Source organism: Manis pentadactyla, chromosome 19 (assembly GCF_030020395.1).
Source record: "Manis pentadactyla isolate mManPen7 chromosome 19, mManPen7.hap1, whole genome shotgun sequence".
Classification (NCBI taxonomy): domain Eukaryota; kingdom Metazoa; phylum Chordata; class Mammalia; order Pholidota; family Manidae; genus Manis; species Manis pentadactyla.
Window position 1 is genome coordinate 18,013,926 of NC_080037.1, and position 25,289 is coordinate 18,039,214.

The 25,289-nt window shown below is 36.4% G+C and overlaps 1 protein-coding gene across 1 annotated transcript in view; it reads left to right on the plus strand.

Moving 5' to 3' along the window:
* USH2A (usherin) overlaps positions 1-25,289 on the plus strand; it is a 722,977-nt gene that overhangs the window by 199,473 nt on the left and 498,215 nt on the right. Inside the window, exons 19-20 of the mRNA XM_036931704.2 lie at positions 5,808-5,952; positions 24,921-25,151. Of these exons, the coding sequence (XP_036787599.2) occupies positions 5,808-5,952; positions 24,921-25,151 (376 nt within the window). The remainder of the gene's footprint in view (positions 1-5,807; positions 5,953-24,920; positions 25,152-25,289) is intronic.

Sequence of the window (25,289 nt, forward strand, 5' to 3'; positions counted from 1 at the left end):
TCTTAATATTATATGTACAAGGTTGTATATATTTATATCACTTATTTTTTCAAATACATTTAAACAAAGTTGGTATAATTTTGTTTAATAAGATCTGCTTTTTCCACTTAACCTACACCTTTAAATATCTTTTGAGAGATGACTTTCAGTAGTTATACACTATCATATTATTTGAATATGCAAGAACGTGTTTAACCAACCCACAATCACTTGATACTTGTATCCATTCTTTTGGAAATACAAATAATGTTGATAAGAACATCTTATATGTACATTTAGCATATTTTTATTTCCTGAGAAAAATTCTGAGGAAAGGAATTTGTCACAGCTTGTAGCGAAGGTTATTAACATGTTTAAGTTTGGAATGTAGAGTGACATATTGCCTTCTAATAATTCATGCTCCCGCTGCAGTAATGAGACTGATAATCACAGATAACAGTTACAGAGTCTTTACCCTATACTTGGAGTAATTCATTTGAGATACATATAAATAAAACAATCCCAGAGGATGAAAGGCTCTTGTTGCCTTCCAGCTTACGGTGCAGCCAGGGCTCTCCATTTCACCAGCATGAAGGTAGCCAGTAACAGAGAGTGGCAAATGTCAACTGGGTAAGTGGTTCTGTGTACTTGGCTGTTTAGTTCTTGAGGAAGATGCTCCTCAGTGGGCATGAACATGACATAAAAAGATCTTCACACTCAAGGCCCTCCTCCATGGGCCTATCTGTATTTTTCTTCCCCAGACTTTCTGGTTCCAGATCTTTCAGTTGTTTTTCTTTCATCCTATGACCAATACAACCAGCCCACTGCCAGGTAGTCCAGCTGTAAGCCACCTTGGAGCCCCTCCCTTTCTACGCAAAACGGACTCTCTGAACTTCTGCCCATTAAGAGGACTTACTGCTGGTTTTAGGACCATCCTTGAACGGGGTCTATAGGGGCAATAGAGCCGCCATCACCCATTTTTGACTTGCAACCACATACTAAGATTACCCATCTGTGAGACAAAATGCATTTTATTCTACTTCCCAGCTCTTGAGGGACCTCCAAGGGGTGGTAGGTATGAGCTGAGATTGAGCCTCCCCACCAGTGTAGGAATGGTAGATGACGTGGGAGTCTGGACTACCTGCTTCCACAGCATATTTTGCCTCTGGCTCTGCTTACACCCATTCTCAGATATCCGCTTCTATTTGGTGATGAATTTCTGTTGGACCCACCTGACCTGAAGATTTAGTCAATCTGTCAGAACCCAGCTCATGAGGAGTAGTTCTGGCTGCATGGCCATTCGATGTTCCATAGCCAGATGCTCTTCATCAAGCCCCAGGAATATCCAAGGAGCTGCCTAATATGTGGTATTTGATTTCCATTGTGTGACACGCCCTTACTCCAGATCCTCTCTCTTATAGCGGGCTTGCCATGAGGGTCTCACCACACTGTGTTCCCGTTATAGTCAGCTGTAGTAAATAGGATCTGATGTGCTTCATGTCCCAAGTTGTTGGTCTGCTTGCAACACAGCCTTGACTTGAAGAATTTTTTCCTGCCTTTGGGGCATCCTCAAAGCTGGCAGCATTCCGTGTTACTCAGTAACTTGGTCGGACGAGTATTCCCAAATGTGGAATATGCTCTCTTCAGAACTTAAGACGTTCTCCTAATGTTCTGTTTCCTACTTAGTGCTGATAAATGCAAGATGCAAAAACTTGCCCTTTACTTTGGATGGGATGTCTGAGCCTGTCTCAGGCTACTGTACCCCTACAAACTTCACTAATGTGGCAGATCCCTTAATCTTCGAAAAGCTGATCTCCCAATCTTCAGAGCACATAACTCTTACCAAGACCTCTACATGCCTGCTATTTCTTGCTTATTGATAAATATAATAAAATGTTATTAATATAGAGAACCAATACTGCCAACACGGTTTTCTCAGTTTGCCTTAAATTTCAGTTTGCCTTAAACTTATGACCTCCTGATCTTTATTTTTCTTCAGCGCATCAGTCGTACCCAGCAAGAGCCATCTGTTTCCACAGTCCTTCTAATTACTACTTTCCCCAAAGTAGTCTGTGTAATTACCAGTTCCATCAAACCAATGAGATTTCTTCTACTGGTAATTCACCCCAGTTCACCACTAATGAAAGTTTAGAAATTGCACCTAGCATGCTGGAGACTATCAGTATCCATTCACTACCTATGATGAGATTTTCATTGCCAACCAGCTGGTTGGTGAGCCAGTTCCCAAAGAGTTCAGAGTCTCCTTGCTAGGGCCCCTCCTGCTATTGCTATCTTAGGTCAGGTTCCCCAAGAAGCAGATTCTGTAAAAGGGGACTGAGTGTAGGTTTACTGGGGAGTGCTCTCAGAAGCAATACATATACAGTAGTAGAGATGCAAGATTGAGCCACATAAGAAGCTGAATTGTGATGCAATAACAAAAGGGTCTAAGCTAATCCTGTGCATAGTTCTGGAACTAAAATAATCCTTTAAGGTTGTCTCAGAGTAAGTCAAGACCCCAGACCTTTGTACCGTATGGTATTGGTTTCCTGGGATTGCGGTAACAAATTACCACAAACGGAGGGACTTAAAACAATAGAAATGTATCCTCTTACAGTTCTGGAGGTCAGAAGTCTGACAGCAAAATGTTGGCTGGGCCATTTTTCCTCCAAAGGCTCTGGGAGAGAATCTTTCCTTGCTTCTTCCAGCGTCTGTGGCTGTTGGTGTTCCTCGGTTTGTGTCAGCTTCCCTTCAGTCTGCTTGTAGACGTTCACATGGCCACCTTCTCTGTATATCTATCTCCCATGTGCCTACGTGTCCCTCTCATTTCCTCTATAAAGATATCACATGGAATTTAAGGCCCACCTTAAATCCATGATGATTTAACTAATTACATCTGCAAAGTCCTTATTTCCAAATAAGATCACTTTCTGAGGTTCTGGATGGACAACCATGTTTGGGAGAAACTGTTCAACCATTACTACTAGGTTTACTAATATTTCTGAGCCTTTTTGATGGACAGAACATAGATACAACACAAAACTAGAAGAAAAGAGCTGAGAAATAATTTATGGTTTCTTGTTACGTCTTTCCATTAGTCTGGAAATAAGTGCTAACTAATTTGCAACTATAACAGGTGATAAAAACACAGCTAGCATAATACATACCTTTTAACCTAAATGATTTAGTCAACCAACCCTGTATATTATAGGATTTAAGGTGCACTTACAGTTGTACCTGCTGTGTTTGGTCCTTAATTTTATAACATATTTATCCTTGATGTTTTGTTTTGTTATTGCTCTGATATTACTTTGTTTAGTAAACTATTCTTTCCTTGTAAAACAGTTTCAAAACAACTATTACTTGTAGTACAGTATTCTATTCCAAAAAACAAAAATAAGGGGAAAAAATGATTATAAAAGTACAGCTTTAGAAAGACTTGTTGGTGTCCTACTTGTAACAATCATTACCCATATCACACATCTCTGTATTTCAAATTTCACTCATCTGTAAAATGGGGGAAAAATTTGTGCTTACCTATATGGTTTGCATGCAGTTTACAGAGCTTGAAAAATACTATATATATTATAATTAGTGATTATTATTAATGGAATAGGACTACACTATACTTTACAAAATAACCACCATTCAATGACACAAGAAATAAATCTTTTTTTGATTGACAAAATAGAATTGTACAGGTAAATCCTTTTTTTTATGTTTAAAAGTCCTTTCCTCATGACTGAATTGGAATAAGGATATAGATGTGTCACTTTATTCTCCTTCTTGAACTTTCTCTCCCCCTACAAATTTCTATCTACCTAATCATATACTCAAGAAAGTGAACTTAAGAGTGACAAAGTCAAAGGTTCACCTTCTCAATAATTCAGTTTGGACCCAGACTGTGTCTTGTTATAATCTTGGTAAATAAATAGCCAAATTTTTTTGGGAAAACCTACCATATAATAACTGTGAAGGAATCTTTGCTTAAGAATGTTGCAGGGGAAATGTATTGAAGTCGAGATATTATCAGTATAAGATTTCATGCTTCTACAGAGTTCTTCCCACCCTTTTACAGATTTATCACAACTAAAACTTTCAATTAGATAAATCATTTGAGACATGTAAAATGACTATATGAACATGATAAAGACAAAGTTTATCTGAGTGGTTACTTTATGTGCCCCAAACTCTCTGGTAAATGTCTTTTTAACATCATGTAATTTGTAACAATCATATGTAGAGAAATAAAAAGCCCTTCATAATTCATATTAGTCTACAGTTTCTATTTCTTACTATATTTCATTATGTATTCTTGCTACAAAGAATAATTTGTTTAAAAAAATGATTCAACTTTCTAAATTAAATAAGAAATACTTTAATGTATTTATGCTAAAAACTTTCATTTTCTAAAAATCTACATAAAATCCCACCAGGGTTGTTCTACATGGGATGGATCTTTTAGAATAATCAGTACATTTTACTCATTTCAAAGTTTTATTTCTCTTAGAAAATTTTCAATCACATTAGACAGAAGAGAAGGTTTATATTCTCAATACTTCAGTAACCATTTTAGAATTAGAGAAATGGTTAGTAATTTTGTGTTTGATGTTTTTCTGATTTCTAAATGTAATTGTGAGGAAATGGTACCAAAGTTTTACATTATTCCTAGATTTTTAGAATCTTTTAAGTCAATTTTATTTTTGAAAAATGTTATGAAAGCAATATAATTTACATTCCAAATCACACCACTTTCTGGAAACTATTCACTTAGATTATGAAATGTTAAAGTCAATACCCAGCAAACATTCCAAATAAATTTTATTGTACTCTGAAAGGGAAAATGTCTAGAAAGTTATTCCAAATGCCACTAACTTTTATAATTATCTGTATTTATATTTATGGAACATTATTTGATATGAATGTATACTTGATATGAATGATATGAATATCCCTTAGAAAAAACTTTTGTGCTCATGCTTAGTGTCATACTCTTTGTTTTAATAACTTTTTGTTTTTCTGAATGTAATTTCCAGTGGTCTTTGTATCAACAGACTCAGGAAATTTACATGGTTGCTTTTGATCAATTCTAGTTTTAATGAAGGGGACAACACTCAGTGCTGGTTGTTTAATTAACTTGTTTATGGACTATGGAGTGGCTCTCAGTCTTCATTGCTTAATGGCTGCTATTTCATTTGAAATAGTATGATAAAGACAACATTTCAAAAAAAGTGTAACTGTTTGATCTAATCTGTATATGCTTATTTGTATAAGAAAGATAATTGCGAATTGACCACATGTGGATGCTCAGTAATATGTTTGTTTATTTTTTTCCTTTTTCTTCTGTAGCTTTTTTTCTTTTAAAGAAAATGATGGGATTGATTTAACACAGTGACATCTTTCTGTACCAGCTCCATCTAATAGCATGTGGTCATTACTGCACTGGGTTAGTTTTCGCCAAGCCCCATGGTTTTATTTGGACTTTGTCATGATAACAATAGCAATGCCACCATCCTTTATTTCTACCATTGGTGACAATAACCATACCACCATGCTGCTTTATGAGGCAATAACTTGGTTTCCTCATTTATCCACTCAGGAACTGGATTATTACCTCATAAAACAGTGTGATTGTACAATTATCAATTAAATCTTAGCTTGTTGAGGCTCTTCAAAAAAAACCCCTTTTTCCTAATAGCAGTTGGCAATATTTCCCCCTGTCTGGATTCATGGAACATGATTGGATTCATGGATTCTTGACTGCCAAGGTTATATTTCTCACACTGATTACCTGTTATCTGACTTTTTTTTTTTTTGCTTTTCCTTTGAAGGTGTTATACACTGCTAAATCCCAAGAATTGTCTTATATTGTAAAAGGACTTAAACCTTATAGAATATACAACTTTACTATTTCCCTCTGCAATTCAATTGGTTGTGTAACCAGTGCTTCGGGAGCAGGACAGACATTAGCAGCTGGTAAGCAAGTTTTAATGGACATGAAAAATATATTGTGTATTTGTAAACAAACCCCTGCAAAGCTCAACACCTTTTCCAGTTCATACTTAATATTTGTCTTTTCTGCTTTCTCCTTTTCCCTTTCTAACCCTGATTGCTACCTACCTTGATATTTTTAAACAAAATGAACAAACTTAAGTTTAAGAAGTATTTAGGAGTCCTAAGTTACAGCTGTGTCATAATAAGAAATATAATTAGATGCACAGTAACTCCAGAACTCAGCCACTACTATCAGTCATAAAGGCATCGTGACAATTATTAGAAGTGTTTAGGAGTCTTCTTATGAGGGCTTAGTATACGTATTCCTTCTGTGTTTACCTTTTCCTGTGGGGTTGAGTCTACCCATTCCTGACTTATAGGGCTAAAGGCAAACATCCAGGACTTAATGGCTTTGGCATTATCTTTTGCCTTCATTGGACAGGCAGCAGCATAATTATTAACTGATTTATCATTAATAAGATGCTCCTCATTTATAACATTTAAATAAAAGATTTGTTATCAAGTATGTTCTTATTCAGAAATGATTTGTGTAAATTTTTGTTTGCTTCAATTAGAATGTGATTTATCCAAACTTGGTAACATATATTACTTACTAGCACCTGTATAATTCAATTACTTGCATTTAGTATTTTCAAATTACTTTTTCTGGTTTAATGTCCTGGTGCTCTTTAAGGAAATGTCCAGATGCGAGAAGGTTAAGAGACAGCTAGGCAAATGACAGATATTGTGCAAACATACTTAGCTATAAAAATATTCTTCCAAACTGTCTTCAGGTCCAGTTCTATTATTTGTTTTGTCTTGTTCCATTTGGCTGAAATGATCACACCCAAGTAATTTTGTTATTTCAAGTTTTCCGTCAATGACAGTAACTCCTAAATTCTGAAAATGATGTTTTATTAGCTTTATAACTGAACTCCTTATATTCTTACATATCTAGTCTATACATATTTCATATGTATATGCATAGACTTTTGGAGTTCTTAGATTGTACAGATATTCTCCTCTAAGACTATATATTTGTTATTTATCATTATGTACTACTATATTGTTAGAGGGTTGCTGAATATGGAAAACAGAGAAAGGCTCCCTGTTACCTTTTGAAAAAAAAAATGACATAATTTGGGACAAGAGAAAAAACATTAGGAGAGGAATCAGTCTCGCAGGCTGGAGAAAATGAAAACAGAAATAGCACAACTGAATGTTGGCCTGAGGAATAACGGAGGACAGAGGGATCCTAACCACGTGATATAGCAGAACTGAAATCATGGCTCTTCAGGGTTGTAAAACATTTAAAAGTCTTCCAGTGTGACCATTTAGCTAACGCTCATACGTTCTTTGTAACATTCCTCCCAAGTGTTTGTCCAACCTATGTCTGATAGCTTTAGTGGTAGGTATACCTCTCAGGCAAATCCATTCATGCCATGTGTAGAGACCTCTTTTGAAAGGTGATTTCTTGTATTGATCTAAAATATCTCCCTGTGGTTTCTATTCATTCTCATTTTACTCCCCTGGGAGCTGTCCTCAGTTTACTTCATCTGCCTCATGACATCACTTCCAATAACACTTGCAATAATTATATCTCCACCCAACTCTACTGCCCTTCAGGGTGTATAATTCAGGATCTCCCATCTGCATCTCACATGCCATAGTTTGCAGCACCATTAGTACAAGGACTCTCCTCTAGATGAGATCCAGTGTGTGTTTTCAAAGGTGCAAACAAACTAAAAGAACTGAAGGGACACTGGCTTGTTCCCAGAGACCAGACAGATCTTGGAGATGAAAAGAGAAACTCAGGAAAAATGTCCATGAAATAGAATCATGCCCAATGCACCAATGATAGCATCTTTGCTAATATCACACACTTTGGTTGCACCAAAGAGTCTCTGTGGCCCGGAAGACAATACACCCAGTGCTCTGTGCCACTCTTGCTTTAGTTCCTGAGGTGGGGCCAGGCCTCTCCCATTCACTGGAAGATTAGTGAAGGGAAACTAATGTAGGCAGTATGAGTCCTCTCTGACTCTTTATCCTGGTAAAATGGAACTCAGAAACATATTCTTTGAAAGCCATGAGATGTGGAAGTTTTTTGACTTTTAAATATAAGAGCTTATTCATATATTTAGGGGAAAAAATGATAAGCCAAAATGCCAGGACTTAAATTTGGGCTATTGCCATCTACTAGATGTGTAACCTTAAGTAAATTATGTTACATCCGTACCTTCATCTTCCAATTTAAAAATAAGGATAATCTATTTTAGTTAATACATGTTAAGTGTTTAAAACAGTACCCAGCACAGAGAAAACACTCAATAAAAACTGTTATTTTTATCATGATCATTGTGATAATTATTACATAATACTTTTATCAGTCACAAAGCAAATGTTATAAAATGTCTAGTGTTATCAAAATTAGTAAGTTTATTTTACAACTTTGGTTCCATAACATTACCAAAACATAAACATAACTAGGCAAAGTCCTAAAACTAAGGATCTTAACTTTTTTATTGAAGGATACTTGATATACAATATTATATTGTTTTCAGGTACACAACATAGTGATTCATCAGTTACATACATATTAAATGCTCACCCCAACTAGTGTAGTTACTATCTGTCAACATAGAAAGATGTTACAGAAATATTTCATTCCTGTGACTAATTTATACTGTGATTCAGATTTTGTGCCTCTTTATCCCTTCACCTATTTCACTCACCCACCCTTACCCCTCCCAGCACCAATCACTCTCAGTATCTATGTGTCTATTGCCTTTTTTTAATTTTGTTTATTTTTAGATTCCACCTATAAGAAATAATATATATTTCTCCTCATGGTTTATTTCATTTAGCATAGCTCATCTAAGTCCATCCATGTTATCACAAATGGTAGGATTTCTTTATTTTTTATGGCTAAATAATATTCCATTGTGTGTATGTAATGCATCTTATTTATCTGTTCACCTATTGATGAACACTTTGATTATAGAATCTGATGAAGTTTTCATTGTTACAGCTAGAAGTAATGGACTGAAGTCCATTATAAGATAATACTGAATTGTGCATCCTGAATATGTCCATAGATTGAGATTTTTATATTTTCGAAGAGTAATTTTCAAAAAAATGGTCTATTGACATTCCTCCAGGAAAACACACTTACATTATAAGTGTTCATGCTGTGGCAGTGTCTGTTTATTTCTGAGTAAATATTTTCCTGATGCTTTTACATAAAGTAATACATCTGCGATTATTAATGTTATGTGTCAACTTTGCTAGGCTTTGGTATCCAGTTCAAACTTTGTTCAAACACTAGTCTTGGGAGCATGATACCTCCCGCTTTGTTGTTCTTCCTCAAGATTGCTTTGTGATTTCATATAAATTTTGGGCTTACTTGTTCTAGTTCATTGAAAAATGCCTCTCATATTTTGATAGGGAGTCCATTGAATCTATAAATTGCCTTGGGCAGGATAGCCATTTTGACAATATTAATTTTTCCTATCCATGAACATGGGATAGATTTCCATTTATTTGTGTCTTCTTCAATTTCTTTCATCAGTGTCTTTCAGTTTTCAGAGTACAGGTCTTTCACCTACTTGGTTAGGTTTTACTGCTAGGTGTTTTATTCTTTTAGATGCAATTATAAGTAGAATTATTTTCCTGATTTCTCTTTCTCCTAGTTCATTGTTAGTGTAAAGGAATGCAACCGATTTCTGTATATTTATTTTGTAATCTTCAACTTAGCTGAATTCAGCTATTAGTTCTAATAATTTTTTGGTGGAGTCTTTAGGGTTGTCTGTATATAGTATGTCATATGCAAATAGTGACAGTTTTGCTTCCTCCAACACCAGTTTTGATGCTTTTTATCTCTTTTTCTTGTTTAATTGCTGTGGCTAGGAATTCCAGTATGATGCTGAATAAAAGTGGTCAGAGTGGGCATCCTTGTCTTGTTCCTGATCTTAAAAGAAATCTTTCAGCTTTTTACCATTTTGATATTAGCTGTGGGCTTGTGGTATATGGCCTTTGTTGCACTGAAATATATACTCTCAATACCCATTTGGTTGGGAGGTTTTATCATGAATGGATGTTGAATTTTGTCAAATGCTTTTTCAGCATCTATTGAGATGATCATATGTTATTTATATTTCCTTTTGTTAGTGTGGTTTATCACATTAATTGATTTACAAATATTGTACCATGCTTGCATTCCTGGCATAAATCTCACTTAGTCACAATAGATGATCCTTTTGAAGTATTTTTGAATTCAGTTTGCTAATATTTTATTGAGGATTTCTGCATCTATGTTCATCAGGGATACTGGTCTGTAGTTTTCCTTTTATGTAGTGTCTTTTTCTGATGTTGTTATTAGAGTGATGCTGGCCTCATAGAATGAGTTTGGAAAAATTCTCTTCTATATATTTTTTGGAATACTTGAGGAAGGATGGGTATTAGCTCTTCTTTAAATGTTTGGTAGAATTCAGCTGTGAAGCCATCAGTTTCTGGAGTATATTTGGGACTTTTTGATTACCAATTTAATTTTGTTACTGGTAATTGGTCTGTTCAGATTTTCTGTTTATTCCTTGGTCAGTCTTGGGTGATTGCATTTTTGTAATAATTTTTCCATTTCTTCTAGGTTGTCCAACTTATTGGCATATAATTTTTTTTGTAGAATTCTCTCAATTCTTTGAATTTCTGTGTTGTCAGTTGTAACTTCTCCTTTTTCATTTCTGATTTTGTTTATTTGTGTCCACTCTCTTTTTTCTTGATAAATCTGGATAGGGGTTTATCTATTTTGTTTATCTTCTCCAAGAAGCATCTTTAGGTTTCATTGATTTTTTCTATTGTTTTATTGTTCTCTATTTTGTTTATTTCTGCTTGTTCTTTATTGTGTCCCTCCTCTACTAACTTTGGGTTTCATTTGTTCTTCTTTTACTTGTTCTTTTAGTTGTGAGGATAGACTGTTTGCTTGGAGTTGCTTTTGTTTCTTGAAGTAGACCTGTATTTCTATGTACTTCTCTCTTAGAACCACTTTTGCTTCATCCCAGATATTTTGAACTGTTTTTTGTGTTTTCATTTGTCTCCATGTATTGTTTGACTTCTCTTTGATTTGTTCATTGATTCACTGATTATGTAGAAGCATGTTGTTTAGTCTCCAAGTTTCTGCTTTTTTGTTATTTCATATAATTGATCTCTAGTTTCATACCACTTTGATCTGAAAAGCTGCTTGAACTACTTCAACCTTTTTGAATTTATTGAGGCTCTTTGTGTGTACCAATATGTGATCTATTTTGGAGAATGATCCATATGCACTCAAGAAAAATGTGTATCCCACTGCTTTTGGGTGGAACATTCTGTATATATATGTTAAGTCCATCTGTTGTAATAATGTGTCATTTAAGGCCTCTGTTTCCTTATTTTCTGTCTGGATAATCTTTCCATTGATATAAGTGGGGTGTTAAAGTCTATATGATGTGTTGCTGTGTATTTTCCCCTTTAGGTCTGTTAGTATTTGTTTTATATATATAAGTGCTTCTATGTTGTATGCATACATATTTATAATTGTTACATCCTCTTGTTGGACTGCTTCCTCTATCATTATGCAATATCCTTCTTTGTCTATTGTTAATTTCTTTCTTTTGAAGTCCATTTTGTCTAATATAAGTACTGCTATGCTTGCTTTTTGTCCTTTTTATTTGCATGAAATATCTTCTTCCATCCCTTTACTTTCAGTCTGTAATGTCTGAATTTAGGTCAGAAAGAAGTCTCTTGTAGGCAGTGTATTGATGGGTCTTGTTTCTTTATCCATTCTGCCACCCTAATGTCTTTTGACTGATGCATTTAATCCATCTACATTTAAAGTGATTACTGATAGATATGTACTTATTGCCATTTTATTAATTGTTTCTGTTTGTTTTTGTAGTTCCTCTCTTTCTCTCTTATAGTCTTGTGGTTTGATGGTTTTCTTTAGTGTTATGCTTGGATTTCTTTTCTTTTAATTTTTTGTATATCTATTATAGGATTGAAGGATTGTGGTTAACATAAATTACATAGTTTCCTAAATATATAACAATCTATATCAGGTTGATGGTCACTGGATTTCAAACACATTCTAAAAGTACTAACTTTTTTATTCTTCTTCTTCCATACTTTGTATATAAGGTGTCATAATCTACATCTTTTGTGAAGCTTTGGTGGAGAAAATCTGCTGATAGTCTTAGAGGGTTGTACTTGTAAGTAACTGTTTGCCTCTCTAGCTGCTTCCAATACTGTCTCTTTATCTTTAACCTTTGTCATTTTAATTATTATATGTCTTGGTGTTGTCTTCCTAGGGTTACTTTGTTAGGGGCTCTCTGAACTCCCAGACCTATTTCCTTCCCCAGACTGGGGAAGTTTTCAGCAATCATTTGTTCAAAGAGACTTTCTACTCCTTTGTCTTTCTCTTCTCCTTCTGGTACTCCTAGAGCTGTCACACAGCTCTCTTAGCATCTTCTCATTTTTTAGAAATCCCTTTTCCTTTGTTCTTCAGCTTGGTTGTTTTCCTGTTCTCTATTTTCCATCTCATTGATTACCACCTCTAATTCCAGCCCTATGCTATTCATTTCCTCCATTGTATTTTTCATTTCAGTTATTGTATTCTTCAGCTCTGAGTGGCTCTTTTCAAATCTTCTGTCTCTTTGCTGAAGTTCTTATTGAGATCATCAATTCTTTTCCACAAGTCAGTGAGCATCTTTATGATAGTTACTTTGAAATCTTTATCAAGAAGATTGGTAATCTCTGATTTATTTAACCCTTTTTCTGGTGTCTTATTTTGTTCTTTTGTTTGGAACATATTCCTCTTCCTCTTCATTTTGTCTGGGTTTCTGTGTTTCTCTTTTTGCATTAGATAGATCAGCTATGCCTCCTGGTTTAGAAAGTAATTTCTATGAAGTGGGTGTCCTGTAGGGCCCAGAAGCTCAGGACTCTTTGCTCACCAGTGCCTGTTTCTCCTTTGTGCTAGAGCTGCAGTTGTGACTGTTGGGTGGGGCCCTCCTTTCTGCCTGTCTGCTGGTAGTGGCTGATCCTCATAGCTCACCTCTGTGTAACCTTTGTGTGATGTGGGGGGCTTCTGGGATTTATTATGTGCAGGATATACTGTGCCTCCTGGTTAGGAATGGCAAACTGCTACAGTGCCTAGTACACATTGGAGTGCTGGGATTGAGCCAATGGGCAGGTGGAAAGTTTAGAGCTGGGTCTGGCAAGCATCTGTCCAGTTGAGCTGAGGGAGGACTGGTAGATCCAGGAAAGAGTAGTCTGACCTCTGCTTGTCACTCAGCAAAATGGACTGCCACTGGGCTGAGTGTGCCAGGTGGGGAAGGTGTACAGGGGAGCTCCTCCGCAGGGTTGAGCCACCAGGAGAGAGTTGGAGAGTTTGGAGCTAGCTCCCACAAGCCTCTGATCAGCTTGGCTGAGGAAGGGCCAGGAAAGTCATCCGTCCTCTGCCTGCCAGTGAGCAAATTTGGACTGCTGCTTGGCCAAGTGAGCCAGGTGGACAGATAAACAGGGAAGTGCCTCTGTGGGGTTAAGCCACCAACGCAGAAGATGGAGCATTTGGAGCTGGCTTCCTGAAGCACCTGAGCAGTTGGACCAAGGGAGAGCTGGGAAAGTGTTGTCTGCCTGCACTGTCTCCTCCAGAGGGAGCTGTAAGGGTTTGTCATTCAGAATTATGATACTCATCTCAAAATATTACTCAAAAACTACAGGTTTCACCCTCACCCTTCTGGCATGCTTCCTGCTGCTAGTAAATCTTTCAGACTGCCTCCTCTGTGTTGTTTCTCAGCGGGACTGACAGAGCATGCCTGTCCTCCACAAGTGACAGGAGTTCCAGCCTCTCAGAATGTTCCAACTCTCCCTGGTGTCCAGTCCTGTTAATCACTAAAGCCCAGTGCAATGTGAACTGTGTTCTCAGAGAACATCTCCAGGGCCAGGTGTGCTGGGTTTCTGAGTACTTATCCCCTCCCCACTCTGTTCCTCTCCCACTCATGGACTGGATGGGGAAGAGGTTGAGTCCTGACCAGTCACAGCTCTACCCCTGTACCCTTCTTAATATGATCCTCTCTTCTTCACCAGATGTAGACAGTCTGTTCTGCAGACTTCAGGTAGTTTCCAGGGTTGGTTGTATTTACTGTAGTTGTTTCCTTGCTGCATATGTGGGAAGAAGTTCTTGCCTTGCTCTCCTACTCCACCATCTAATACTAAGAAGTATATTTCAAAAATAAACTGTTTGAAGCTAGTGTCTAAAATCAATATTTTTCAGTTCTGTAAGGGTCTATCGTTCAGAATTATGATACTCATCTCAAAATATTGCTCCAAAACTACAAATTTCAAATTTTATGTTTATAAGTTAGAGTTAATAAGGTACCATGATCATATCCTTACTGTATTTTATTGTGAATGCTCAATTCAGTAAACATCTATTAAGGGCTTACTATTTAATGTACTGTGGGGTATTCAAAGATAATCCATTTCAAGATACCTTAATAATGTCTGCATTAAGGCATTGACATATAACAGATAGGATTAACACCATGGGGGCACATGAGAAAAGTTCAAAGAAAGCTACAGGAACATAGAATATGAAATAGATAACTTTGATTTGGGAGACTGGGAAGTTATGTCAAATTAAATGGCATTTGAGATGGGCTATAAAAGGTTGGTAAAGAGTTTTTGCAGGTATTTACTGAATGTATGTATACCATGCTAGTCACTGTTTTACAGATGGGCATTGTTCCACATATAAATATGATTAAAGCTAAGGTTTACAAAGATTCTGGCAGTAGAGTGTAGAACAGATTAGAAAAGAGTGTAAATAGAGTGTTGTAGACTTTTCTAAGAGGCAATGAGGGAATAAATCAGATAAATAGAAGTAAAGATTGAAAGCAGGATCGATGGAGTGGCGTCAAGGAAGAGAAATCCATAGATTACAAAGAGAGAAGAATTGAAGATGACAGTAAATATTGTAGACCATGGTGACACCATTAAATAAAACAGGAAAGGTGAAGAAAGAACGTATGGGAGAAATAAACCCATGAGTTTAAGTTTGACCATTGATAGAAACACATCTATGACAATTATAACATGCCAGCAGCAGAAAATGCAAATCTGGAGCTTAAGAATGATGCAGATTTGTAATCATCTACCTGGGAGCTAAACCTATGAATGCTAATGAATTAGTGAAGTCAGAGAAAATACAAAATAAAAGTTCACACCTCAGTAAATTCTTACATTTCAGGAGGCAGAGGAATGAAGAGAAGAGAGAAATGGTCAGTTAGACAAAGAACCTAGAGAGAGGGATCAGAAAAGTCAAGGGAAGAAAGAATTCTAGGAGAAGGTTGTCTGTAGCATCACAGACTGTAGGAAAAGCAAGAGAAGTATGAACTAGAAGGAAGTTGGGGTCATCGATGACCCTCTAGGGAGCACTTTATCATGGTTGAAGGAGAACCTGGAATGTAAATGACTGAGCAGTTGCTAGAGAAGAGGTAATGGTAAATTTAAAGTGTGTGGTTCTTTGTTCTTTGCCAACATTTCCTTCTCTCTGATTTCCATTTAAAAAATTACATTAACTGTTTCCATGTGAAATCTTTTCTTTTCTGAAGGAAAAAGTTATTTTAGTAGTTGTCTAAGAAAATGTTTATTTCTTAATTGCTTATGATGTTTTTCCAAACTCTGTGATTCTTCATCTGCCACACAGAGAATAAAATCACTTACATGAAAACAGTATGAAAAAATAATTTTTTTCTTGCCAGTTAATTTATTTTAAAATACACCATTTTCAGGGGTGCTCAAGTCAGTGAGAATGAATGAACATATTTGTTTTTATTGGAATCCAAGGCAAAGCCCAGCAATTACAGATCCAATATCCTTCTTGCTGCCTTTATTTTCAGTAGATGAACACATTTCTTTTCTAACATTTTCCTAAGATTAAACATCTGGATATAACTAATAAATAATAAGATATACAAATAGACAATGAGAAGGCAAGTCCTTTTGAATGGTCAATAGATCTGGTATAGGAAGGAGTAAATGTTGACTTGCAACTTATGATTCTTCCTACTCTGTTTTTTCTAGTCATAAGATTGCAATTTGGTGGATAGGTATTAATCCAATGAAGTTTAAAGGATTTTTGGGAAATTCAACTCTTAAGTCTAAATGTAGTTCATATGAATTCATTATCAGAGATCAAAAAAAGCCAGCGACCATTCAAAAACTGAAAAAGAGCACCAAAAATTAGCAGTTGTATTTAGCCTTTCCAAAGCATTGAATCATGAATGTGTGTTTTTGCCTTAAATTTCAGTTACAGAAATCAAAAAGATACCTGTAAAGATTTATGTTTTGTTAAGAAGCTTGGGAGTTATTCTTTGGTCTTTTCTTGTTGTAAATATTTTTGTCAACTAGAGACATATTTAGAATTGGTGCATTTCAACCATAATATTGCATGGATAGTCCTTTAGTTTTGGTGCCCAGGACAAAGCCTGAGAATGGGTTGGAGGGAGGTACTATTCCACGAACTTCTCTCTCCATGGCAGAGACTCAAGCCAGGCCACTGGTGACTTTGGAGTTACTTCTGGGTGTAGGAGGGTAATGAGCGGATGGCTGGCCTAGTTGAAGATTACCCTTTTAATCTAGGAAATTTGGGTGCTTCCAAATTAAGTACAACTTAAACCTTTCTTAAGAGAAATTCCTTTTGGATACCCATTGCTGGAGGACCAATGTGATGTTTCCTTGGCCAGTCACAAATTTTTAACCTCCACACTGCAAGCCTAGAAATGCCCACTCCCATTAAGCAAGTAATTAGTGGTGCACTAAGTTTTTTTTCCCAATCCAAAGTGAAATATACAGGCTGTTTGGAGCTCAGTTGAAAACACACATTGTTTTGCATGCAGGTACCTAAGTCTTTTCATTGTGAATAGGACCCAGAGTGATCAAACAAGCACTCTTAATATGTTAATTTATAATTTTAATTACAACAATCTTGTATATATAGTCATTAGTGAATACTAATATAAATATTTTTCTATCTTTTTATTCATAATGCATAAACCAATCATCCAGTTCCTTCTCTGAGGTTGCCTGTTTTTGTCTCATAATACAATCTTTGTTCTTAGTTATGAATGCATTTTGTTCATTCCTGTCTTGAATAATCCCTCATTAAGCCAGTCACTTTCTGCTCCATGCTAAAAAGGAAAAATTATCATGCAAATGTGGCATGCCATATGAAAAAGCACATTACCAAACACTTTTGTTGCTGTCCTTCAATTAGTTTCCCTTCTTTGAATTTAATTCCATTTGTTGTTAAACTACTGACTTGATGTATGGACTCATGAATCTGAGGCTGGTGCCAAGAAAGAGAGAGAAAAAATCAAAGTGTCTTCGAGGAGCTGCAGAGGCGAACTGAAAAGAATTTGCTTCACCTTTGACAAAAACACTTGAACAGCACTGGAATCCTCTGGTGATTCAACTTGGCTAATTATCCAATTATTTATTTCAAGAATAAAGGCACTGTTTTACAATTAGGGAAGTGTAAAGCAATCTGAGAAATTTGGTAATGACAGATGACTTAAGTAACTTCTAAGATAAACAGTTATCTGTGCAAACTTGTCTCCCTAAGTGTTTTCAGGCTGCAGCTCTTGGATCTAAGCATCCGTGAAACCCTGGGTACAGGGAAGGGTTTTTTGTTGGTTTGGTTTGCTCTGTCAACAACAGAAATCATTTTACCCTTTTAACCAATATGTCCAATTTCCCTGGCTCTTAAGCAATATTTAAGTTGTATTTCTCTTGATTAAAATCTTTTGGTTCAGAGCGATACTTTTTAATTGCCTAATGATGTAAGTCAGTTCTTAGGAAAGAACCGCACATTTAGGAGTTCATTTGCAATATAACTGAAAAATTCATTGCATGGCAGTAAAACAATTTACTGTTAATTACAAGGAGAAGAATTTGCTGTAGCATGCTCACAGATTGCCATGAATCATGCAGCACTCCTAGAGATTTATAACAGATGTGTAAGTGGGATGAATTAGCAGGGTTTAATAACAGAGACACAAATCATGCAGACTTCAAGGAGCTTTAATTGATATACTAGAATGTGACGGGCATGAATCACTCAGCCATTCAACAGCACTGTAACATATGGTCAGCTCAATATGCTGCATCTTAAATCGGTTGGTGAGTCGTTGGTTGTCCCATATGGTGGAAGCAATGTATTTTTCATGATTAAAAAAAAATACATCCATTTTTTAAAGAAATACGATTGTAAAGCATGTTTGTTATTGAACAGTCACCTGAATGCCAAACCGTTTTTTTTTTTTTTAATGATTTTTTTTTTTTAACATGGCAGCCTCCCAAAATAAATAGCAGCTACTTCTTGTAATACCAGATCGCTGGATGCATTATGCAAACCAAATCAGGGCTTGTTGATACAAAGATTCACAGCAAAGCCTATAGAACTCAGCTGATGGGTAGTGTGACTGTCAGGGAAATCCTCCGGACTCCCGGTAAAGCAAACACATGAAAGGAATGATGTCATTTTCAGAGAAGGTCAGGCATGCCCGGGTTGCAAACAGAATAAAATGAGTTGAATTGGAGACCCTTAGCAGGATAGAGAAGTGGCTGCCATAATACCGTGACACCTAATAGGAACGACTGACTGTAATATTTTATACTAACTTCTTAATGAAATGTTCAGTCCTCTAGGAGAATTCTAAGGGAAATCCTGACAGATAGCGAACAGAGGGTAGTACCAATTCTATATCATTCTCGAAATATTGTTTTGGTGTGTGAAACAGGTATCCTGGTGCAGAACTCATAAGGGGTCACATGCAAAAATCTTTTTATTGAAACTGGGACCTGGCAGCTTTCAAACAAACCCTTTGCAGCATTAGTAAATCTGACAGACTTGAAAAAGGAATATTGCAGTCTTAGAACTGTGGCTGCCAGGATTTAATGTCAACAATTAAAATTTATTTTGATCCTTACCTACTGTTTATTACTGTTTGTATACACAACAGACCTTACTAATACAGAGATGCACTATTCGATGGAATTACCATCTGTTCAGAGGGAAATGCTGGCATCTGTCTTAGATGCTAAAACTAAAATGATATTATTTCTAACAAAACAAAATTAACTGCTTTTTACTCACCAGCTTAATTTCGAATGTGTGGATTCACCCAAGGAGAAGGCTTGTTCATAAAATATGTAATGACCTCTGTCACCAAGTCTGCATTTAGATCTGTGACTTCGGCAGGTGCTTTATTGGCCTTCTGGGCCTGCTGAAAAGGCCTGCAAAATGCATACTTTTTAAACCACTGCTTCAGCTTTACAATGCATTAACTCCAGGAAGCATTTAAAACAACACAATTAAAATATGTATAGTTTGACTGAATCAGAGAGACTATAGTATGCAAAATATTTTGATAGATGTGCCCCAACTAAATATAAGGAAATAAATTACATAAACAAGCATTCATCTGATCAAAGTTGCCATAGGTCCCACAGTGACACCTTTAGGAAAATAGAAACTGTCTCCTCTCTGTTCAACTATTTTTAATTTTTTCCTACACTGACATATATAAAAGATTTATATTCAATACCCCTTTTTTTTAAGCATAAGTATGCTGTTAAAAAGGTCTCTAGCTTTTGGAAGTTAGAGAATTTGAAGTATCAAGGACAATCATAGTTTCCATGCTGATCTTGGATCACGGATGCCCCTCTCTGAGAAGCGAGACTTCAGTTCCATGTATCTACAATTTATATCTACAAAATAATAAATTGTGTCACACCAGCATTTAATGCATGTACACACTGCATTAACTGTAACTGTAGTACATTTATTTGTGCTAGAGGAGACTTGAAAATGATTAAAAAATCAATACTTTGCTGTCAGAGAAGCAAGTGTTACGATGCATTTAAGTAGTTAATTGCATAAGCCTCATAAAAGCTTCAAGTTTGGGTAGCAAGGATGCCATAATTAGAGTCCAAGCAACTGCCTTTTATTAATGGTGGACTCTAGGGAACAGCGTTTGCTGTCATCATTGCTTCTGTTTTTGCAGCTCAGAAATCATGGATCCTCTTCTCTCTTCATGTGTGGGATGCCGGTCATGTGCAGGTTATCACTGATGACCAGGTCGACAGTTAAAGTAGTGTTTATTTACCAAGGAGGTGATTCTCCTTAAGTTCTCTAACAGCGGTGCTTTCTGGCCTTTCTTATGTCATAGAACACACAGAAAAATCACAACACTTTTTACCCCTCAGGGGTAAAGAAACAAGGTGACTCAAAGCTGATAAACTAGCTGACTTCCTAGAGGGCTGAGGAGACCAATGTCCAGCACCCCTCCTGGCTTACTCGTTGAGCAACACTGCTTGAAAATGTTCAAACACAGAATTTTGAAACTAGAAGATATCTTCGACATAATCAGATCTTACATGCTCTTCAACAAATCAGGCACCAAAGAGTAGAAAGACCAAGTAATGGGTTAACCGATGTTCTACAGCTAGGGACCTAAAGAGCTGGTCTAGAACCTAAGCTTTCTCTTTTCCAGATCTGTTCCTCTAAACATGTTCTCTCTTGAAGGAGACTAGTAAAAAAGAAGGGAATGGTAAAATAGATTTTTTTATTTTTATTTTTTTTACTCAGAGAATAAATAGTCAACAAAGCAACGTTGAATGATTTCTGAGAATCTGAGGGGAGAATCCTTTCCTCTTCTGGGCACTGATAGGAGGGTAGTTGCCAAGTGCAAAATTATGGCTTCATAGTTGGATTTCTTAAGTCCTGGTCCCAGTGTCCTTTCACAGGTGGTTTGGCCTTCTGCTCTTTGATGAATTCCATTTCCCATGACAAGTTTTGCATCTCTGAGAAAAAGTCAAAATTATTTTCTATTGACAAGGTGCCTGAGGACATCTCATATTTGTCTGCCCCCTTCATACTCCTGCAGTGTGGAAAGGCCATTCATTCATGGATTCCTGTCTTCATAATAGCAAGTTGATGATGTTTTAAGGCATTGATACTGCCATTCAGTCTTCGTAGAGAATAAAATCTTCCTTGGAAACAAATAAAGAGATTCAATTTTAAAGACCTGTCATCAGCAAGAGCTAATGCTTATTTAGTCTTCAGTTCTTATCCTATGGTGTTAACTCCACACTACATAAATTTTGCAAGTGTAAATTTATGCATTATGATGTGCTATTAATCAGATTATAAAGTAAAATAAATGCTGCGTAAAGGAGAATGTCCATTTCAGAGTATTTTATAAAAGAATACTTATGAATGGAAGGGCTTGAAATTGGATTACATATCTATTGCAAAAAATACAACAACATTGTAATTTTATTCCAAGTGGAAACACTGTATGTTGCTAGTCTCTGACAGGATGGGTATGAAGATCTATTTTATACTTTATATTTGTAAGAGGGTTTTCTAAGTAAATACAGATAGATTTTGAAAGTGGATGACTTGTATCCTTTTGTGATGTGTGTTATTGTCTAGCCATAATAGTGCCTTATATTAGCATAGAAATGTTTTTGCAGAATCGAACACAGTTACATATATTGTATTTAAAAGCAGCTATTATCAAAGTATTCTACTGAAAATTTATCATGTTGCAGATGGGAAAATGGAGTATATATACATTTTCAATTCTCTTTATATAACCATGCAGATTTGGAAATTAAAAAGTGAAATATAATCTCTGAAGGTCTGTCAAATCCTTTCCGTTATTCCATGTTGTCTCTTAATTTACTGTTTTATGATTAACAAATTTATACCTACAATCCCTTTATTCTGATAATATGAGAAATAATCCTTTATTCCCCTATCTTATGGTAAGTCTGTGTTTGTGTGAGGGTATTTAATAGTTCATATCTGTTTTTCTTCTCATTCTGTGTGTGTGTGTGTGTGTGTGTGTGCGTGTGTAAAACCAGTATGGTTTAATTGATTGAAAAATCCCTCTCTGACCTTAGAGGTGCTCTGAAGATAATGGAAGGGAGCTCATTCATTCCAACAGGCTGAGCTGATTCCTCCAATGAAACTACAACATACCAACTGGAAGGTTGTTTGGTATTACTTAAGCAAAAGATAAAAATATGTATATGAACTCTAGTTCAACTTAGTCTCTGTAGATGACTTCCCGTGAATAGTCTAAATTGCTTGGTGGGATAATTCCTCTGTGAATCTGGAAGAAGTGGTGTACTACTTATTAAACGGTCAACATTAATTTTAGTGGATTCTCAGTCCCAGAGTACCTTCATTGGTTAGAATCATTTTGCCAACTGAAAAAAATAAAATGGATGCTTTAACTTTTAGAAGATATTCTTTTAAAAAATCTAAACTGTCAAGTTGCTTGTATTCCTTTTCTTCTGTTTTGTTTGAGTCTGAATCTATATTCCTGACTGGGAGGTGACTTGGGGTCATGCGACCAATGAGGAAAGGATTCTGTGTACCGTAACGGTACAGAGCTTCATCGCTATCCCCCTCCAGCCACTGCTTGGGCTAAAGTGAAAGACTGTCAAAGTCAAACAATGGGATCTTGAGGAAGAATCTGCTTTTAAATAAGAAAAAAACTGTACAGTTCTTAAGAAGTACGGAAAGTTGATTCATGGTCTCTCTAAATATTTTGCTAAAAAGGGAAATCCTATTCCCAGCATACCACATAGGTATAATTTGTGATTCTCTAGAATGTTGCTGTCCAGTATGGTAGCCATGGCATATTTAAGTTTAAAATGTGATAAATTAAAATTAAATACATCTAAAATTCAATTCCTGTCATGCTAGCCACATAGCAAGTGCTCAGTAGTCTTATGTGACGAGTGCCTAACCTACAAGACAGTAAAAATCTAGTACATTTCCATCATTAGAGAAAGTTCCATTGGATATCCCTGGAATAGATAGCATTTTTCAAACTAAAATGTTCAAGTCTTTGTGTCCCAGAGCACTAGCAAAACTCAAGCGGGACACAGAAAATTAACATAAGAGTTCAAAATTCTTCTTTTGTGCTTCTAAATAGAAAATTTCAGACAATAAAAACAAAATATGTAATTGGTCCTCCATTGCTTTCCTAAGTCCAGGACTCAGAAATCTTTGATTCCTTCTTTCCCAGTTAAGTTCATAGCCAATAATGGCCTGCTGAAATTTTAATACAAAGATGGAACTCCAAAACTCTGAAGAGAAGCTTAGTAGGAAAAGAAATTTCTGGATGGCTTAGCTTTATATTTTATTTTGGATTTTTTTGAAGATAGATCATAGCTTGTAGAATGAAATCTTTGAGAACCCACCATTTAGCTAATTTTTGGCAAGGAATACTGAAGGAAATCATGCATAAAATTTACAGATTCATACATATATAAAAATAAAAACATCACATGGTTTGCAGTGACAGAAGATGAACAAAATTGTTAATTATCTTTCCAAGTTGATAAACATTTTGCTCAGTGCCCTCTCTTCTTTACAGAGAGTTAAAATAGAATCACAGTTAATTGCTTCTTTTTGGAAAGCTGGCCAAGCTTTCTAGAAAATAACAAATAGTAATTATTCTAAGCTGTTTTAAGGTTAATTTCTTTCCATGGTTGAAGGATATCAATTCCTGTATTCACATCCTTTTAACTGATGTTTATTGAAATGGGCAGACTTTGTACCTAGACACAGGTGTAAATTACAAGTTCAGAGCCTTAGTTTGGGTCCTTAATAAATAGGCTTGGTGATTATGACATTTGTTCCTTTCTTTCGCCTCTCACATCAAGCTGACACAGAGTGCGTATAGATCTTAGCTTACAAGTTCAACTGGTTAAGGAAAAAAAAACTAAGAAGTTTCATTTTCAATTATTCAGTTGTTACTCAAATCCCCTTTGCAGTAGGTTCTAGGGAGACATTGCAGTCTCTGTTGCACCTTGAGTTTCCCAGGAGCCCTCAAAGAATTGCCAGGGTCCCAGGAGCTCAAGCATGCAGGGCCCCAGTGTGCATATGGTCACTCACTGCCCCAAGGCACTGGCCCTGCTTGAGGTGTGGTCACTGCAGGGTCCAGGAGGCTGCCCGGAGTCTCTTGTGCCTGAACCAGTTTGTAAACCTCTTAGCTCACAGGCTCATTCCTTCATTTGGATGCTTTTGTCTGTCTTTCAGAGTGGTTTTTGCTTATTTGTCTATTTCAGCAAGTTACTAAGTTTTAAAAATCAGATAGTTACACATAAAATGATTTTAAAAAATAAGATTTAGCAACTTTGGTTCATCATTCCTGCTTTGGGTTCCATCCACTGGCCGGCACTAATGAGTGACCGTTTATCCCCGCCCAGCTCTTCTCAGAGCTCACACTCCCTCTTGTCTTCCCAACTAGCCCATTCCAACCATTTCCTTCACTTGCTCGGCCTCTGTGAATTGCAGCCCTGAGCTCATACTGTGCTAAGACAAGGGACCCTACCTTTTGTGATCAGTAGTCACTGATAGTCACAGGCTGCAGGTTTCACCAGGGATCCTGCAACTCCTGAGTGAGTAGCTCCCACCTAGGCCAGGGGGCTTCTTCAGAAGGGGAAGCCATGACCCATTAGAGACCAACAGGCACAGAAGCTGGAGCATTGGGGTGTCTGCTTGGTAAAAGGAATCTGGATGGGGCACCAACAGATACATGCTATCTATTATTTACCAGGAAAGGATAAAGAAATTATTTGCAAGAAAATAATTTCATTTAAACATATGAGTTTTGTGTTAAGTATTTGTTAGTCATTTAAATCGTGTTGAGTCACATTGAGGGTAAATTCTACCTTGCATTTTTAGTTCCAAGTACCATATAAATACTTGAAACCATAACTGACTTGATTTTGAGTGTGATGCATATAAGTGCATGTATACATATGTGTGAATATCTGTGTGCAGAGAAGAGAAATGAAATTCTTGACTGTAACAAGTGCTTTCTAATATTTAGCACCAGCCCAGCTGAGGCCTCCTGTGGTTGAAGGAATCAACAGCACGACCATCCTTCTTAGGTGGCTTGCACCTGAGGACCTGAACGGACCCTCTCCTATTTATCAGCTGGAAAGGAGAGAGGCATCTCTGCCGGCTCCAAGCGCCATGATGGTGAAAGGAATTCGTTTCACAGGGAATGGATATTACAGATTTCCCAGCTCTGCTCACCCAGTCAATGCAGACTTTACTGGTAGGCATGCTTGATATTACTTTATTTGAGGTACTAAGCCCTAAGGAATCGTCTATTATTTGATATCTCTTTACAATGAATTGCTACTATGCCTATTTATAGAAATACTAATTCAGTCCTTTCGTAGCTTTAGCCTGA